Genomic DNA, 18730 nt, shown 5'->3' with positions numbered 1-18730 from the left:
ATATGGGCTTATTATACAACACTCAGTACTTCTGTGTATATTTGCTGTTTTCCATAACAAAATGCTTTTTAAAAGGGGTCGGGGGTGTAGGTATTTAGGTTTCTAAGTAGGGAATCCCTGAATACTTCTCAAGAACCTGGGAAGCCCGTCCAATTCGGCACATAGAAGGCAGGTTCTGGGTAAGGTGGGGCTTAGCTGCAGAGGGTGCGTCCCTGCCCCCACCCCCGTCACCGCCGGCATGCCTCTCTCAGCTCTGCACAGGGACCAAGGCGGCTTCTGGGAGAGGGGGGCCAAAACCCAGACCTTCTCCCTCTGAGCTTCGAGGTTAGCGGCATGGCTCAGAAGTGGGACCAGCCGCAGCTAAGATCCACCAGCAGAGACCTCGGCCTGAGGGAAAGGGGTACAGAGGGGAGGGAAGGGGGAAGGCCCAGGCAGCTGCACCTCATCCCCAGCGGGAGCGAGAGGCACATCGCGGCGCTCAGCTCTACAGGGCCGGTTCCCAGAACTGACCACTTCAGGCCAACTGCGAGCCACTGGGGTTTCTGACCTGTCGTGGGAGGGGGCTTCTGTCTGACTTTGGAACTTGTGGTCACGCTCTGTGGCCCAGCCTGCTGGCTGAGGAAGGGGGTGACGGGGCTCATCTCTGGCTCAGGCAGTGTCGGGGGGGTACTCCCCGGGGAGGGCAGGTTCAGCCCCACCCAGGGACCCTGCAACCCCTGGAACCTCTGGTTTCACACCAGGCAGCCCTGAGACAGGGTCTGTCTCCCGTGAACCTCTCAAGGACACATCCAGTTGGAAGAGGCTGTAGGGCCCCCGGAGGCTGGAGCTGCCGCTGGCTGCTCTCACCGGGCCCCCCTGGCGAGGGGCATCAGGCCCGCTCTCAACCAGCATCACCCACCACAAGGCCACTGAACGAACGACTGAAGGGACAAACGATGTCCAGCGGGAGCCCAAGCCCAGAGGCAAGAGGAAACCCCTCTCTGGCTCTGACATCCCCACTGAGACACCAAGACTCCTTGGGAAAATGTGTTTAATTAGGACAATTCCAGCTGGGGCTGCCCTTTGCCAGGTTACCCCGAACGGATGGGGTCCAAACACGATGACAGTCTTGGCCACCTGTGACCATGGACCAGGCTCCTCGCCCCGTCCTTTCTCAGCAGCAGCCAGGGCCGGCCCCTCCCCCGCTGCCCCGTCTCCACCTCCAGCTCTTGCTGGTCTCAGCCAGGGGGAGGCGCTGGGCGCTGGCTCAGCCCGAGGGACACCGGGCGGGCTCGCGGCTGTGCAAAGCCGGGGCACAACCTTCGGGATGTCCCCAGGCACCCAGGGCCAGAGGGCAGCCCCGGGCAGCACCAGGGTCACCCGCAGCCGGCTGCTTTCCTCAGCGGGGCCGCCTAGGGCCATTCTGGCAGCCCCGGGCAGCACCAGGGGGCCCTGGCTTGTGCTGGGTCCCTCATCAGGCCTGGTCGGGGGTCCCAGCCTTGAGCCCAGGGCTGCATCACACGTAGTCCAGAATTTCCGTCTCCATCTCGTTCTCACTCCCGTCCGATGGCTTGAAGTCCTCCTCCTCCTCCTCTTCCTCCTCCTCCTCCTCCTCGTCCTCCTCCTCGTCCCCAGATTCGCAGGTCAGCTGTTCTTTCCCACCATCAGCTTTGGCTGGGCTGGAGAAGAGAGCTGGGCCAAAAGACAGGCCGTGTGTGTCCCGACGTTGGCTCCTGGGTGCACCCGCACCAGCTGTCGCTGGTCTCAGCCAGAGGCCCTCGGCTCCTGGGGGCCTGTCTACAAATACGGGCGTCTGGGCTCAAGCTCTAGAGAAGCTGCTTTGGGAAGGATGGATGGCTGGGGGACCTGGGACTCCAGTTTAACAAGCACTTCAGGGAACACTCAGGCCAAGGGCCTTGAAAACCTCTTCCCCGGAGGAGCCTCGGGCAGCTCACGGGTCCCGTGGACTCCCCAGGAGTGTGCAGGGCTCTGTGTCAGTGCTTTTCTCAACTGGACTCCCAGGGGGGGCTGCGTCCTAAAGGAGGCTGAGAACCCCTACTCCCATCAGCTCCATAGGGGCTGGTGGGTCTGGGACGCCCCCTCCCCGAGCCTGGGAGGAACCCCCGAGAGGGGCCCTTTCGCTTGCTCTCCCCCAGCCCCATCAGCCCTGCCGTGCAGCAAGGGCTCACTCCCCTTGCTCACAGCCCGTGCGGGGATGCTCATCCCGGGGAGGGGCAGGCAGTGCCGGGAGACAGGAGCCCAGGCCCCGCCGTCCCTGCCCTCCCGGGGGAGACAGGAGCCCAGGCCCCGCCGTCCCCGCCCTCCCGGGGGAGACAGGAGCCCAGGCCCCGCCGTCCCCGCCCTCCCGGGGGAGACAGGAGCAGCATGCCCACACGTGGCCAGAGATGTCGGGTGACGTCAGGGCATAAAGCGGTGGCCCCCCTGGCAGCACCGGCCCCGTTCCAGCCCCACCCCTCTGGGCCCGTCTCCTGCCTTCAGCCCCCAGGGCGGAGCCCCGGCTCTGAAGGCCTCCCTCCCACCACGGCCAGGGCAAGAGGCTCCCAGCTGGCTGCAGTTTCTTGGGGAGCAGGCCCACAGGGACACCTGCTCGGGCGCCACGGCTCCCCTTCACCCCGAGCGCGCTCACCAGGCCTCTCGGAGCGGATGGTGTGCCGGATCATGACGGACATCACGTCCCTCAGGTCATCGCTGGTCTTGGGGAGGCACCAGCCGTCCCGCTCTGTGCAGAGACTCTCAGCCCCGTCGTTGCGGTGAATGATCTTCTGCAGCCTGGGCGTTGGGAGACAGAGTTCCAGGGTGGGGTCTCTGCTCACAGGTGCCAGTAAGCGGTTCTGGCAGAGCTGGGGTTGTGCTCAGAAAAACCGCACTCAGAGCGCCACGCCGAGGGATGAGCACGGTCACGAAGGGCATCCACGGAAGCCGTACGCCCCCAGCCGGGGCCCCGATCCCCGCACCGCACACAGGCGGGCGTGTGCCGGGGCCCACTTGCCTGCTGAGAGCCTGAGCACTCAGCAGGTCCCAGGCTGGGTTTAACACGCTCCCGTCTCCTCCCGCCCCAGCACCCCTCCCCCAGGTTTTTAAACATCACTAGAACAACTGGCTTAAAGGTTTCTGGGAATCTCATCAGCTCCAGGGACTGGGGACCGTGTCAGGAACCCCGACGCGGGCAAAGGAGGAGGAAGGCAAAGACCCCGGCCCAGCGCTGTGCTCTGCGCGCAGCACGGCTGGCTGCCGTGCACCCGGGAAGCCGCTCCCGAGGGCCGCGCGAGCCCGGGCAGAGGGCTCCCAGGCGGCCGGCCTTCTCGCTGAGGGATTAAGGCTGACGTGAAGTGGAAGAGTCGCAGGAAACACTTCGGTCCCCGGGTGGTTTCTCTGCACTGACCCTGAGCCCCACGGTCCCCACCTCGGCGCCTCGGGGCCCCGCACGTACGTACTCGTCCACGTTCAAGTCGCAAAACTGGTAGAACATCTGTCGGTACGGCGGCAAGGCCCCCTCCCGGAAGATGTAGACCGAGTCCTGGGAAAGGAGGGCCGAGATGGCAAGGTCGGAGGGAGCGTCCCCGGGAGCGGGTGGCACAGGACAGCCCCACGCCGTGGCTCCCACGGGGCCTCTCCCAGGGCGGCTGCCCTTCCTGCTCCCAGGACCTGGCAGGCCTGGCTCTTCTCCCCGGATTCGGGCGAGGCAGACGGGCCACAGGCCGGGGAGCCGGTGTGCAGAAAACGAGCTGCGACTCCCCGGGCGTCGAGGGGTGGTCCTGGGACCGCGAGCCGCCGGGGGCCGGGGCTGGGCTCTGCCTCGGCGCCTCCCCGCAGCGCCCTTCTCACATCTCGCTTCCACTGCTTGGTCATCTTAGGTGGCCCTGCAGGCCAGTTCCAGAGGCGGGGATAAAGGCCTAAGACAAGCGTCCTGGAGGAGGACGGCTGCTCTGGCGAGGATCCGGCCCGCCCTGAGGAGCAGAGACCTGACGCTGCTGGGAGACGCCGCCCCACGCCCTCCACGAGGCAGGTGACTCCAGGGAGGCGGCCACGCTGCCGGCCTCCCCCCAGCCTGGAGCAGCGCACGTGGGCCAGGCACGGGAAGGGCCCCTGGGAGTCGCCGGCCCTGTTGTTCGACTGTGCTAACGAGCGCCTGAGGCCGCGAGGGCGCCCCGCGTCCAGCCCGCGGCCGGGGTGCAGACGGTCCGCTCTGGCTCCGGGCTCACAGGGCCTGACGCTCACCATCCCCGCGGCTGCCACGCGGGGCTGCTGGTGTCTGAGACCCCTCCCTAAGACGTGCCCAGGCGGTGCCCAGCACCCACGCCCAGAGGCTGTCCCGGGAGGCGGGAGTCACGTAAAGGCACTGGGAGGGCAGAGCGGCCTCCTGGCGTCACAGGCGGGGCTGGGGGCTGTGAGGGGTCCTGGGCCTGCCCGAGGGAGGGGCCGCCGCCCCGCGCTCCCTGCGCTCTCACCCAGGCAGGCAGCTCAGGGGACACCCACCTTGAGCTTGTACTTGTTGGAGGCCAACTTGCGTGCACTGGCCGAGGCACCCAGGCCCTGCTTCAGGTCGCGCATGGTGACGAGCTGGCTGGCTGCGAGGGGACCACGGCAGGGCTTTGGAATACGGGGGGTGTTTCTCCCGCCCCCCCGCCCTGACCTCCTGGCTGCGCCCTCCCTCCCTGGGGTGCGCGGGCCAGCAGTGCCCTGGAGTGACCTCCTCGGGAAGCCCCTCCCCATCCCGCTGTCCAGATGCCCATCTTCCCCAGCGCCTGATCTGCAGAGGGAGCCTGAGCCCCTTACTCGTTTTTTTGACGGTGATGGGGAGGCTGTAGTTGTAGGTGCTGCGCTTGGCCTTGACGGGCATGTCGCTGGGGGCGTAACCTGCCGGAGGGGGGCGCGCATCAGGTGGGGTGGGCGCAGAGCCCCTTCTGGCAGCCACAGGCGCACCGGGGCTCCCTGGGGCGGCTCCTGAGAAGGGGACTCAGGCCCCCCGCTGGAGTGACAGGAGCCGCCGCGTCCTGGTGCTTTGTGTGCGGGGGGGGGGGGGGTGGTCACCGCGGGCCGGGGACAGGACACTGACCGGACGCCTGGCCTGCATCACAGGAGCTGTAAGTAGCCACTAGAGCGTCACCACAGGAGCCAGGACGAGAGCTCGGGTCCTCGTGTCTGTGCTATCCTGTCCCTAACAGTCCCACCAAGGGGGGAATATATTCTCTCCACGTGGATATATTATTACAGAAGAGAACGCTGGAAACAGAAAGCGATAAAGGGAAAAGGAAAGCAAAGGTTTCAGTAATTGTTTACCGTATTTCATTCCACAACGGATTCGGAAGTCAAGGACTTGATAAATCTTGGCCTCTGGGTGTTTTCGGGGGTCGTACCCGAATCGAATCCACAGGCTTCTCCAGGGGCCTGTTATCTGGAGACAGAAAGGGCGGGAGTGCGAAGTGCGGTCAAGGCCGATCCCCGGCCCCCCTGAGTTGCAGGCCCAGGTGGCTTCCCAGATGGGGCAGCGCCACACCCCCAAGAGTCGGGGACAGGCTCTGGAACCCTGCCCCCCAGCTCGCACGTGTGGCTCGGTCACCTCGGATAGGTCACTTGGCCTTTCCAAGCCTTGGTCTTCCTGTCAGATGGCGTTTTTGTGAGGATTAAATGAGACGGTGCCCCTGAAGCCCTCACCGCAGTGCCCGGCACAGAGCAAGAGCTCAAGAACTGTCACAACTGTCACAACTGTGCTAATGGATGGGACGCACTGTCCCCAAACAGTGCTCCCGAGGTCCTTGTGTCCAGAAGGCCAATGCTGAAAGGCAGGCAGCAGCTCTGTGATGTCGGGTCTCAGCCCAGGAGGGAGGAGCCCGTCGCATGCCCCCCACCTCCTGGCCACCACGGTCACGGTCACGCTGTCCGCTTGCCTCCCCGGGCCCCAGGTGGGACCCCTGGCCGGCAGGAGCTCTTCCTCACAGCACCTTGGGGACTCTCAGTGATGACAGCCCCACCTCCATGCCCTCCTGGACTGAGTCCAAGGTGCATCCGACCCCCACTGAACCCCCCTCAACCCAGGGAGAATGCGTGAAGGCAGGTGGCACTGTGGTTAGGGGCTCAGGCGCTGCAGCCAAACAGGCCGGGGTCCCCGGGGGCTCTGCCACTCCCTGGCTGTAGGATCTTGGCCCATCAAGTCACCAATCTGAGCCTAGCCTCTTCATCAGAGGTCCAAACCCTGCTGCCATCCCCCACAGAAGAAGAAAGGATGCTATGCACATAGCACTTAACCCAGCGCCTGGTCCTTAGAAAGCTCTCCACACAAGGCCATTAAAAAATGTATAATCCCTTTAACAAGCCATCCTGTGGGTGCTGGGACAGGGCCGCCTGCTCTTGCTGGGGCTCTGAGGTCACGTCAGGGATCAGGACAACCCTGGTGGGAAGCAAGGTGGGCGGTGGGCGGACACTCACCATGTAATAGGCCATGAAGGGCAGCAAGACCTTGAGCTTGTCGGGGTGGACGCTGATGTTGGCCTTGACGGCGTTACGTGACCAGATGGGGCGGATTTCAAACAGCTGGAGGGTCAAGGCAGAGGCTGAGATGAGCACAGGCAGCTTTCCCGCCTGCCCCAGGCTCCCCGCACGGTCTGGCCCCAGAGGACCTTCCCGAGAGGAGTGGCGGTGGGGAGAGCAGGGGCCCGGCAGGCGGGGAGGGGCCTCCGCGCACGCCCACTCGTCCCGCCCTCGGAAGCGCCCTGCCCGCCCAGCACGTGTCAAGTGCGGTTGCAGGCCCTGGGGGTCCTGAAATGACCACGAGGGACGCTGTCCCTGTCCTTAGGCAGCTCAAAGGGCAGCGGGGAGGCAGAGCACCAAAGGAGCCAGAGCAGGGCCAGGAGGGGGACAGGCCAGAGCTCTGGGACCCTGAGCAGCCCCAGAGGGCAGGGGCCTGAGCTGGGATGTGATGAAGGCCGCAGGGGACGGCCCAGCCCCCTCCCAGTGGGAGGACTGTGAAAGACCAGTGGGGCTGGAGTGGGAGGGCCAGGGTGGGAGCGGCCCTGAGCCAGGTGGGAGATTGGCCTGTGTCCAGAGGACAATGGGGGGCCTTGGAGAGTGGCCCCCATTTCCCCCCGACCTAGTGACTGCTAGAAACACAACAAGGTGTCCAGCACTTAAGAAATAACATCCCACCCCACCCCCGTCCCACACCAAGGGGACAGTCAAGTTCAACAGGGGCAGAGGCAAGCGTCGGTCAGCAGTGATGTGCTGAGAACCTACTGTCCACACCTGTGGCGACGCAAGGACCAGAGTCCCCTGGCCTGGGTCTTCCAGAACCCGCAAGCCGGCGGGCAAGGCAGAAGGCCACCTCCTCCCAGGGCCCCTGTCCACCCCGACTCTAACGGGGAGGAAGCGCCGGGCCTGGTACACCAGGTGCCCCATCTGGTGTGTTGCAGCCAAGGACCGGATGAACAAAAGCTTCCGGAATCCCGGAGCTCCACGCCGAGGTCATATCTGGACAATGTTTACCATCCCAAAGGGACCTCTTATGAGTTTTAAGGAGCACTTTCAACTCTGGGAAGGCAGGGCTTATACTGGCATAGCTTTAGACGTAACATCTGGAGGTGAAGAGTTCCCATGTGTTAATAAATGAGCTTAAAACAAGGATGGGGCCAGTGCAGAGGTGGCCGGAGGGGGCAGGGCTCACCTTCCTCAGATCCTCCTCCACCTTGTGGTCCACGGGGTTGGTGCAGACCTTCCTCCAGGTCTGGGCCGCAGCCTCTAGCGGCTGCTCGGGCGCCTCGTCCCCCTCGAAGTTGACAAAGATGGCATTGTGAGGGCGCCGGGCCCTGCTCAGGCCGATCAGGTTCTCCCCGGAGACGGAGGGGTTGTTGTAGCCTTCCCTAGGAGCAGAGAGCTGCTGAGGGCGGGAGCGCCAGGCGTGGGCCCGGCTGGACACGGGTAGCCCACGTTTGGGTGCTTTTCCCTGGAATCTGGGTGAGGAGTGGATCTCAGCCCCGGCCGCTGAAGGCAGGCGCCTGTGTTCTCAGGCTGATGACCAGGAGAAGAAGGGGCCGCGAGTCCGAGTCAGCTCAGAGAGGCTCTGAATCAGGGCCAGGCCAAGAGGCCCAGAGGCTGGGGTGCGGGGAAGGGCCCCTGCCGCGAGGCCGGTGGGCTCGCAACGGCATCGCGTCGTGCACAGCACCGTCCAGCTGGTGAGAAGCTGCAAACGGCCCAGATGCCCCTCAGGCAGGGACAGTGGAATCAGCTGAGGCGCGGGCGGCCACCCAGGAACCACTAATCAGCTGTCAGACCACAGCTGTGCTTACCGATGTCCACAATTCACTTATCTAACCCTCGAAACAATCCTACGAGGAAGGACCCATTTCCCATGAAGTCACTGAGGCCACAGGGCTTGGAAACCTGCCTGGAGCCAGAGCTCCAGGTGACGGAGCTGGGTCCTGAGCCCAGGGAGGCTGGCGGGGCCGCTAACCTCCGTCCTGCTCGGAAGCATCTCGACGATACCGCGGTGAAGGGGGACGGATACTACCAGACGCTCTCGTCACAGAGCACAGAGGCTAAAAGAAGGGCTCTGGGGACCTCCCTGGAGGTCCAGTGGTTAGGACTCCGAGCTTCCACCGCAGGGGGCCTGGGTTCGACCCCTGGTCAGGGACCTAAGATCCATCCCGCAAGCCACACGGTGCGGCCAAAAAAAAAAGGGGGGGACGGGGCTCTGCCACCAGCTGTTAGCACAGAACACACAGGGCCAACGATTCCTAGGAGGCTCAGAGCGCCTCCCTCTGAGGTGGGACGTCAGGAACATCACAGCTTCACTGAAGCAGGGGGAACAGTACGAGGGGCCCCCATAAGCCCACCATCAGCTTCCACAATTGCCGCCACAGGGCCAATTTCACGCTCTCCAGGCCCCACCCCGAACCCACTCAATTATTTTGCAGTGCATTTCAAAGTATGTCCTGGATGTCACACAGGTGATTAATACCTTTTAAATTTGTTTCCATTTTACCGTAATTTTCTACATGAGTACATACCATCTGCATATTTATAAAGAACAACAAAGTGATTTTTCACATTGGGAAACAAAATTACAAAGACGGGATCAAATCTGTGCCTTTTTTAAAAAACACGACTCCATTTGAAACCATCCTGAACACTACCCTGTTTTCCAAGACAGCTCCCCGAAGCCCCAGACACCCCCGAAGGAAAGCCCCAGGTGCTCCCTCCGGGCCGCCGGCCCTCCCCCCTCAACTGCCTCGAGGAGGGGGGACCCCCGTCAGGCCGGCTTCCCAGCCTGTCCTCTGCCCACTGGCCATATAGGAAGCTCAGCCTCCCTGGACCCAGGAAGGCCAGCAAGGCGGGGGCCAGGCCTCCTCTGCCAGTCCTCGGTACCCGTGAGGGCCATCAGAGCAGAAAAATCAATGGCAGCCCTGGGAGAAAAGGCAGGTTCCTTCCACGCGCTGGAAAATCGGATAAACGACATGGGAGAAAAACAGGGCCTGTGAGTTCAAGGGCAGCCAGCCCTCCACCCTTGTCCCCCTCCCAGAGGCTGGGGGACAGCTGTCTGCTGGCCCTACAGGACACAGCAGTAACTCTGACGCTGCCATCCAGCATCAGGGCCAGCAATGCGGGGCGGGGGACGGGTGCCTCTAGTTCCTTCTACATATTTTTGTTTCTGACTGTAAGAGTAAAATGCTTGTGGGGGGGAAATAACTTTCAAATTTCAGAAACATGTACATTTAAACAATTTGAAACTCTCACAATGAGTATAACATACGCACAGAAAACTGCACACACTAGGGTTTTCAGCAGGGAGGGAATGGACCCGATTCCTGGCAGTTATACACTTCTATAATGTCTGGTCTTTTCTAACAACGATCTACTCCTGCAATCAGAAAAAGGGTGGGGGGGTGGGGCTATGGACTCAACTGGCCTGAGAGACATCGACCCTTGTCTGACTCTCGACTTACTTTTGAGGCAACGGGGAAACGGAGCGAGGACTGGGGCCTGGGTGGCGTGAAGGACACTGTTCACGTTTGCCCATTCTGATGACAGCACCACAGCTAAGTTAAAATAAACCAAGTCCCTCCCAGTTAGAGACACACACTTGTTTCTGGAGGACGCGCTGTGATGCTGGGGGTGGAGGTGGTGGGGAGGTGAAACCAGCAGCAGAAAGTTGAAGCTGGTGACGTAGGTGGGCGTCCATCAGACACTCCTCTCTCCTTCTGGAACTCCCCAGAATATATATATATATTTTTTTTTTTTTTTTTTCAGAATATATTTTTTAAAGGAAGGGAACAATACACCTTTCTCCTTAGCATAAAATCTAAGCTCCTTTCTGTGGTCCGTGGGACCCTCAGCCCACCCCTCTCTCGGCTCTCTGTGCTTCAGGGGCAACACCCCCGACTGTTCCTTTGCATGCGCCAGCCCCCTGGTCTGGAACTTTCTTCCCGGATCTTCACCTGCCCGGCTCTGTCATCACACAGGTCTGCTTCAAAGGTCAGCTCCCCCGAGGACCCTCCCGCACCCCACGCACTGTCCACGACAGCCCACTCCCCACTTAGCTTCTTTAAGACACACACCTGCCCGCAGGCTCCCACCGCCCATCATCCTTCACTGGGGCTCCACCGGTTCCCCAGCCCCCGGCCCCGCGCGGAGCTGCCTCTGCCGCGTCCCCACTGACACTGGCTCCAAGGGGAGCCCCGGGCCCTGACAGGCGGTCAGTACTCGTTGATGGAAATATTTGATGAGGGAAGAGAAGCTTCTCGCCCTCCCGCCCCTCTGCAGATAACTGTTCTGGGCCCAATCTTCCCGATCTTTCCAGGCTTCTATTATCACCAAGTTTACTTTTATAGCACAGTCTGCTCTAACACCTGCTTTTCGTAGAGCAAGGTTCTCTGGACACAAGCCGCGTTGGCCCATGGAGCCCGCTTTCTTACAGGCTGTGCGGTCTTCCTTGGCACAGACAGGCCGTCGTTTAATTAACTACGTCATCCCTATTAGTGGAGTGATCACTCACTCGTCCACTTTATCAAACTCTGCCCGGCACTCAGTGTTCTGAGTATTTCCAAAAGCTTCAGTCATTCAGCCCTCTAACAACGCCGAGAAGTGAGTACTGTTACTATTATTATCACCCCTGTTACAGGCGGGGAGGCTGGCGCAGGAGGTCGAGGCTCATGTGGAATCGCAGGTCCAGGACCTGAACACGGGCCCCCGCCCACCCGGGCTCTCTCACCGCATCAGGCCCTCTCAGCTTCTTGCTGCTGCCCACAACCAACCAGGAAACGTTCTTGTCAGTGTATCTTTGAGCACAGAGGCGACAGTCATTGTGGGATAAATTCCTACAGGCCGCCTGGTCGTCAGGAAAGAACATGTAAAAGTGTAATAGATTCTGCCAGGTTGCTCTCCAAAAACTGTCAACCTCGTTCCCAGGGCTCCTGCGGTAGGGGGTGTGTGTCTCTCCACACCTCAAGGTACATGCTTTTGGGGAGGGGTCTAAGTCCAAAGGCAACACCCTGAGTCACACTCTGTGGCGTGAGGACAGCCCTGAGCAAGGCCTCCGGGTGGGGCGCAGGGACCAGGGCTGGTTCCTGACACCCCTGGTCAGGGCCCCTGGTCACCAGCGGCTCTGTCGCTGGGCCCACGGGCCTGAGTAAAGCCGGCCGCCCTGGCCGCCTGACCCGTGAGTGGAAGAGCCCAGCCCTCTGAGCGCAGGGCCCTTGCCCTGAGCCCCGGTGCTGCGGGGCGGCGGCCCCCGGGAGCTACTTACCGGTGCTGTGTCTCTGGGCGGTAGGAGTAGTCCACCGGGGTGTCCAGCCTGGAGAAGATGGGCGGGGGGATGTAGAGCGGCAGCTCCTGGTGGAAGAAACTCTCCTTCTCGGGCTTGAGCATAAGGACCTTGCTGTACATGGACATGTGCCTGCCGCCCGCCTCCGTGTGCACCGCCAGGTACTGGAAGTCGGACATTCCTGGGAAGAGAGGTAGACAGACGGCGGACACCCTACTACACCCGCCCAGGCACTGCCACGAACCAGCACCCACGTCTTCTCGGGTGCACTGAGCGGGCCTCGCAGGGGAGGCTGCCGGGCAATGGTAGCAGGACCCAAAACAACACGTCCGAGTCGCTTCTGGGAACTCAGCCCAGTCGCTTGGATAAATACTACTTTGGGGGGTAGGGGAGTTACATGACATGTGAGGATAAAGTCTGGGTCAGTGCTTCTTAGACTGTACCGTGCACGTGCCTCACCTGGGATCTTGCTAAATGCAGATGCTGAGGTGCTGCATTTCTAACAAGCTCCCAGGTGAGGCCCACGCCGCCTGTCCGGGACACACACTGAGCGGTGAGGTAGCGGCTCAGTTAGAGCGAGAAAGAACCGGATCACTTTGGAAGCCCCGTCCCGGGAAGGACGGCCCTCTTTGGTGAATACCACTCTCCACCAGAATGATGGACGTTCCAAATGCCCAACTTGTGGGATCCCAGGCCCTGTTTTAGTTTCTTTATACTTTCTATCCCCCTCTTCCTTTTTAGTCTTTATTCTCTTCAGTTTCTATCTTAGAACTGCAGCTGCAACTACAGATACTCTTGTTAGTAATTCGCCAAGTGCCACACATGTGTGTGAACCGGCAAACGGGCATCCTCTCTCTGAACCTCCCCGAGGGCCTGAGGAACTCTGGGCTCCCACTGCACAGACAGGGAGACCGAGGGAGGCTGAGGCAGGCACGACTCCCCCTCTCCACCCCACGCCTTAGCACCTCCTCCCAGGGGTTCCCTGTGGGGAGCAAACTCGACTGGGGACCCCACGGGAGACATCCAGTTGGCTGAGAGTTCAAAGGACATAAGGTCCCGAGGGGCTGAGGTGATCTGGGAAGGCTTCAGAGGGTCGGCAAGACCAGCAGCAGCCAAGACCAAGAAGATCCCCAAACACGAGGGCGGCCGTGGGGTTGAAAACTGGAGGCCTGCGGACCAGTTTTATTTGGCCCCATAAAGCGGCTTTAACAACGAGATTTCTCAGAGAACTCCAGCTTCTCTTAAGAAGGCAGAAAAGCGAGCAGCAACGAGCAGGGCCTCCTGGCCAGGGCCTGTGCTCTGCCACTCCCCTCACGCCTCACACCTGGGCATATCCGCGCCCCCTTCACCGTGTGGATGACCCACGCAGCTCCTGCAGGCACGAGGGACGCAGGCCCTGAAATAACCCAGTGCGGTAAGAATGCATTTTGCAGTTACCTTGAAATTTGTAAACGGTGGAGACAATGCCAAGGCTCTCTATGTCGAACGTGACCTTGGGGTGAGCCTCAGGCCCCGGCGCCCCCCTCTGCCGCCTTGTCTTCCTCTTGATCCGGAGCAGCAGACTGCTGGTACTGAAGCGGTTGGCACACACGGGGTGGCAGTAGGGGTCCTTGGGCCGGAAGTACAGCTCCAGCCTCTTAGTGGGGTCTGCATAGATCTGCGGCGAGGTCAAAGGAGACAGTGAAGCAGAGGGAAGCAAAGCAGCTGGCGGCTCCTCCCTCCGTGAAAGCCCGACGGCGACCCAGGTGGCCAGGGAAGGGCCAGGAGGTGTTTCCTGTTTCGTTCTGAGCTTTTAATTCCCAAAAGACTTATTTTTCAAACCCAAGTATCTTAGCTTTTATCTGGTAGGGAAGATGAGGACAGTCTCTTCCTTCCAAGAGGTTGTAAAGTTGGACACAGTAACTGTCAGTTAAGTAAAGCCACTGTCTCTCGAGTGACAGGTCAGTGCGGGTAACCACCTACTCTTCTGGCGGCACTTCACGGAGGTGTCACCCCCGTGTCTGCCGTGGAGAGCCTGGGTGGGAGCTGAATGACTTTTCTAGGGCTTCTTCTCTAGGAACTACCCACCCCAAAGGGTCCTGGTATTCAGCCTCATATATACAAAAGTTTCGAGGTCCAAAGGAGATGAAATCAACAAGTAACAAGCACTTTGGCCCTGACTAGTGTGACTTATCCTTTCCACGCCTTGGTTCCTTCTCCTTAAAATGGACATAATAACAGTACCTACTCGTCAGATTGTTACAATGATTAAATGGAAATATACGTAAAGCACTTAGCCTGGCACCTAAATCATGGTAATGTGTCATCGATATAGGAATGCTTGTCCCACATGGGGTGAGAGGGACACAGTAAGTGTCAGCTGTAAGCGTGTGGAAGCACCAATAATGTTCACTAGGCCAAGGTCATCTACTTGCTGGTCTGCTGGCTCCCCAACACCCAGGGCACAGCCTGGCCCTTAGCAGGAGCTCAGGAAGCATCTAGGGAAAGAAGGTTAAAAAGAGCCCCTATTGTCAGGAAACAGGTCTATGAGCCTGCTGCGCTGGGAATGACCCCAGATGTGGGCCTGGCACAGAGGAGGTGCACAAGAAACAGGAATGGAATGAATGAATGACCAGTCTCTTCCCAAAGGGGTCACACTGTAACTGGGTCCAAACACCCCTGGCGTTAGCGGGAGTAAGGGTCCTGGTCAATGCCGCCGTAAAGTCAGTCAGGATAAAAGAACAAAACATGACTGACTGGGCCTCTACTGGCCTCCTGTGCTTAATGACAGGTTCAAGGTTTTTCAGTATTCATAAAGGATGAGGAAGCAGAATTAAGAGTTCAGACTTCAGAGGGAGGTGTGCATGCGTTCAAATTCCCACTGTACCATGTAGGAGCTTGTTTGACCCAACCTTTCTTCCTGTGTCTTTATCAGAAAAATGGGAATAATAATGGTAACTAACTCACTAGATTGTCGTGAAGATTCAATCATGCATTTGACGAGTATTTTGGAAGCAGGCACAGTTATGGATATTAGGACCGCGGGAGGTCCCGTTCTCATGGAGTTTACAGCCTCAGAGCCAAGGGTCCAAGACAGACAATAAACACATTAAAACATAATTTCAGATTGGAATTAGAGGTTAGCTGCTAGCAGCCACTTTAGTAAGGGCAGTCAAGGAAGGACTCTCTAAAGAAAAGACACTTCAAGATCTGGTGCACGTAAGTCACTTACATAGAGCTTTGCACAAGGTAAGAATTCATCCCAGCTCCATTGTTTGCTGGGTGAACTTGAACAAGCTGATTCGGTTTCCTTGTAAAATTGGGACAATGACAGTTCCTACCTGGCAGGGTTCTAATGCGAATTGAATGTAAGTAAAGCACCTAGAAAGGTAGCTGGTACAGAATAAATTGTTAGCTATTATTACTTTTAACCCTAATAACATAATCCTTCCTCCCTCTCTCATTGTAGGTCAACGGTTCTTAATCTCCCCGTACCTCAGTTTTCTGCTCCGTGAAATGAGGATGTGGCAGCCCAGCACATCCTGGGGCGCGGGGGGGGGGGGAGGCGGTGCAGTCGAGCTGCGTTCATGGCAGTAATGATGGGATGGAATGGACACCCTCTCCCCTCTCTGGGTCTCCCCTGCAGTCCTTTTCCCTCTGATCCCAGGGATAAACTGTCCACGCCCGGCGGTCTTGAAGCAAATCCCCGCCCACTGGCCGCTCCAGAGCCGACCTCGAACTCCGTTGCCAAGGAAACCTCACATCCCTGGGTGGTCCCGCCCCTTGGCCTTAGTCTAGCGACTCAGACCTCCCCTCTGGTCCCCGGAGACGCCCCGCTCCTCACCCGGGAGACGCCTTCCTCGCCGCCCAGGGTCTGCAGCACCTTGGACACGTCGCGCACCACGCCCGGGTACTCCACACACACCATGTGCCGCTCGCGCCGCAGCTCCACGGGGACGGCGACCCCCGGACCCCCGTCTGCCGCCGCCATCCTGCCAGTCTCGTCGGGCCCGCCGCGGGCCGTCCCTCCCCGAGCTCCTAGAGGCCTCGCCTGAACGGTTCCGCGAAGGAATCGTTCCGGGCTTCCTCTCCGCTCGCGTTTGTCTAAATCCCTGAGTTCCGCGAGGCCCGAAGGCCTCTGGGAGCACACCCCCGAGGTGAGGCCCCGAGGCTCGGTGTAGACGACAGCCCGTCCCTCAACTTCGTGTTTAAAATGAGGAGGGTTGGGACCCGAGGGGCGGGGTAAGGACCTGTCTCTTCCACCAACCCGCGAGGGACCCGGAGGCTTGTAAGACACGCCCACTCTTTTAGCCAATGAGAACCCGAGGGACACGCCGTACTTTTTAGCCAATGAAGAGTCAGAAGGAAGCGAAGTTTCAGCCCCCTCCTTCCGCCTGCATAGGTTTTTAGCCAATAATGAACCAGGACTAGGCCGGGTCTCCGCCCCTTCCTCGGATCCCACCCAATGACAGCTCGAGGGCGGGCTCGAGTCAGACTTCCGGCCTGTCTTCTTTTGTGCTGAGGTCCCAGTAGTGAATTGGATTCCTGACGCCGGGTCCGCTGGAGCGGTTTCTTGGGGGCTCGGACCCCCACTCCTGCTGGCCGCCGCAGAACGGAGGCCAGGAGGAGTTTAATCTGGAAATGGGGAGCGCAAGGGAATTGCACTTTGAATCTTTTTTTTTTTTGGCCACGCCTTGGGCTATGCGGGATCTCAGTTCCCCGACCTGGGATTGAACCCCCCGCCACTGAGCAGCGAAAGCCAGGAATCCTAACCACTAGACGATCAGGGAACTCCTGGGAATTGTGCTTTGAATGCTCGCCCACCTCCACATACGGAAAACCGGGAGCGCCCCCCTCCCCACCGTGGGAGCTCGGGGCAGAATGCGGGTGTCTGTCCTTCGTTTCTTAGACAGTTATTTAGCGCCTGCTATGTGCTGGGCACTACTCAGAACCTAACAGAGGAGAGAAGCATTAAGTGAGCGGCTGTGGAAGACCCTGAAAGGAGGGACCGGGACCATTCTAGGAAATGACGGAAGACAAAACTGTTAACAGCAAGCAGGTAGCTAGGTATGAGCAGAGAAAGAGGGGCAGGGGCCAGGTGGCAGGGGGTCCATGGGCAGACAAAGAAAAACAGGAACCTCCAGACTGACAGGAAACCACACATTTTGAGTGATAAGTGTCCTGTAAGCAGACAAAGAAAGATGAGGAAAGGCGGGAATCTCTTGCGTCCAAATGTAACCTGTTGCTCATTTTGCTCTCATTACAATAAAATTAGCCTCACAGAAGTACCCATCATGCACCGACGCCATGACAATTCTCATCTAAGCTAAATAAGGACAAAAATCCCTCCTACCCTCGGGAAGACGGAGCTGGGGTGAAAATCAGGGAATAGGAACCCCAAACTCCTCCTTCCCCAGTGACTATTCCGCCCCTTCCTCTGTCTGCCCCTCGTAACTGGCTTGCCAAAGAAGCCCAGGGCAGCAGCTCTTCACCTGTCTGCTCGCTCTCCCTCTGAGAGGGTATTCTTGCTTAAATAAATTCTCACTTTACTTTCTTAACCTCCCTGCTTCGTCTCTGAATTCTTTCGCGATGAAAAAAGAACCTTAAATTCACCAGGAACAAACCTATAGGGAGCAAAGTAGGGGGAGATGAAGGGTCAGAGATCGACATAGGCCAGACCTAAAAAGGATGTACCTAACGGATTGGCTTTTTCTGAGTGCGATGGAGAGCCTTTGAAGGGTTTTATGCAGGGAGTGCCAGAATCTGATTTATGCATTTAAAAGACTCTATATGGCTGTTGTGTAGAGAATAGACTAGAAAAGGCAAAAGTGGATTCAGATAAACCAACAGAGGCTGCATAATCCAGGTAAGAGATGATGTCTGGGGTCAGGGAAGTGGCAGTGAGGATGGAAAGAAGGGACTGGGGACTTCCCTGGTGGTCCAGTGGTTAAGTCTCCGCACTCCCAATGCAGTGGGCCTGGGTTCGAGCCCTGGTTGGGGAACTAGATCCTGCATGCATGCCGCAACTAAAAAAAAAAAAAAAGGATCGCGCACTCGGCAACTAAGTTCCCGCGTGCCACAACTAAGACCCGGTGCGGCCAAATAAATACTTTAAAAAAAAAAAAAAAGGAAAGAAGGGATCGGATTTGAGGATGTCAAGGGATAAAAATCAGTAAGAGCAAGGGACCCCTTGCATATGGGTACCCCAAGTTTCCGAAGTGATTTCTGAATCGAGATTACCTCATTATTCTAGATGGATTTAAGAAGGCCAAATAAATGGCTGCAAAGACCACGAAATACATTTTTAAAAGACAAGTGTGTAATCTGAGTGTGAGATATATGTCATCGGCTGGGAGCCCCGAGACTTTGAAAAGAAGGCCCCTCTGAGAGCACCGTGAGGAATCAACCGAGAGCACATGGAGGACGGGCCAGAGGAGGCAGGACATGAGGGCTTCGCAGTCCCTGACCTGCCTTCTCCTGTGGGAACTGGCATATTCTACCATCAAAGGAGATTCTGTGCTGTGAGGCCAGGATAATTCTCCAGGCTTTTCCATGCCTTGAGATGAAATGTCCTTTTACACTTCTCATGTCCTTTGCTCTCATTCCATGCTCACCAAGCAGTATTCTGGGTTGGTTTAATTTTCCAGAAAGGAGAATCTGAATAACAGATGTATATTTTTACCCCTGCCCACAATTGTAAATTAGTAAATTGGTGTGTTTACATCAGCCCCTTGTGAGTTTGGTACACATGAGTCAGTCCTGAGGGCTGTTGCTGTCGGTAGCGTGACTGATGAAATATTGGATACACAGTTAAATTAGATTGGATACATACATAATGTTGGGGACATACTTATAATAATTATTTATTTGTTATTTATCTGAAATTCCAACTTAGCTAGGTATATTTTTATTTGTTAAATATGGCACCCTTACCTCTGGGTATTGAAGGAATTGAGTTTCTGAACCTGCAAAGCTGATTCTAAACTACCCACAGCCTTA

The 18730-nt window shown here is 58.4% G+C and overlaps 1 protein-coding gene across 4 annotated transcripts; it reads right to left on the bottom strand.

Moving 5' to 3' along the window:
* Positions 1-1025: 1025 nt before the first annotated feature.
* On the bottom strand, positions 1026-16208 carry GTF3C5 (general transcription factor IIIC subunit 5). 4 transcript variants are annotated; one of them, XM_036856765.1, is made up of 11 exons: positions 15576-16208; positions 13190-13409; positions 11735-11933; positions 7658-7853; positions 6427-6531; positions 5281-5395; positions 4777-4857; positions 4477-4568; positions 3435-3517; positions 2627-2769; positions 1026-1776 (listed from the first exon to the last, which is right to left on the bottom strand). In XM_036856765.1, the coding sequence occupies exons 1-11, from the start codon at positions 15720-15722 to the stop codon at positions 1496-1498; spliced, it is 1662 nt and encodes a 553-aa protein (XP_036712660.1). In that variant the 5' UTR covers positions 15723-16208; the 3' UTR covers positions 1026-1495. The 4 variants fall into 4 exon arrangements, 2 of the variants coding, with proteins under 2 accessions (XP_036712660.1, XP_036712661.1); XM_036856766.1 differs by having other exon boundaries at positions 1026-1671; XR_005020444.1 differs by having other exon boundaries at positions 1571-1671; positions 3431-3517.
* Between the last annotated feature and the right edge of the window lie 2522 nt (positions 16209-18730).

The sequence above is a fragment of the Balaenoptera musculus genome, chromosome 6, assembly GCF_009873245.2.
Source record: "Balaenoptera musculus isolate JJ_BM4_2016_0621 chromosome 6, mBalMus1.pri.v3, whole genome shotgun sequence".
Taxonomy (NCBI): domain Eukaryota; kingdom Metazoa; phylum Chordata; class Mammalia; order Artiodactyla; family Balaenopteridae; genus Balaenoptera; species Balaenoptera musculus.
The sequence above is the reverse complement of the archived record's forward strand: the minus strand, read 5'-3'. Positions and strand labels throughout refer to the sequence as shown.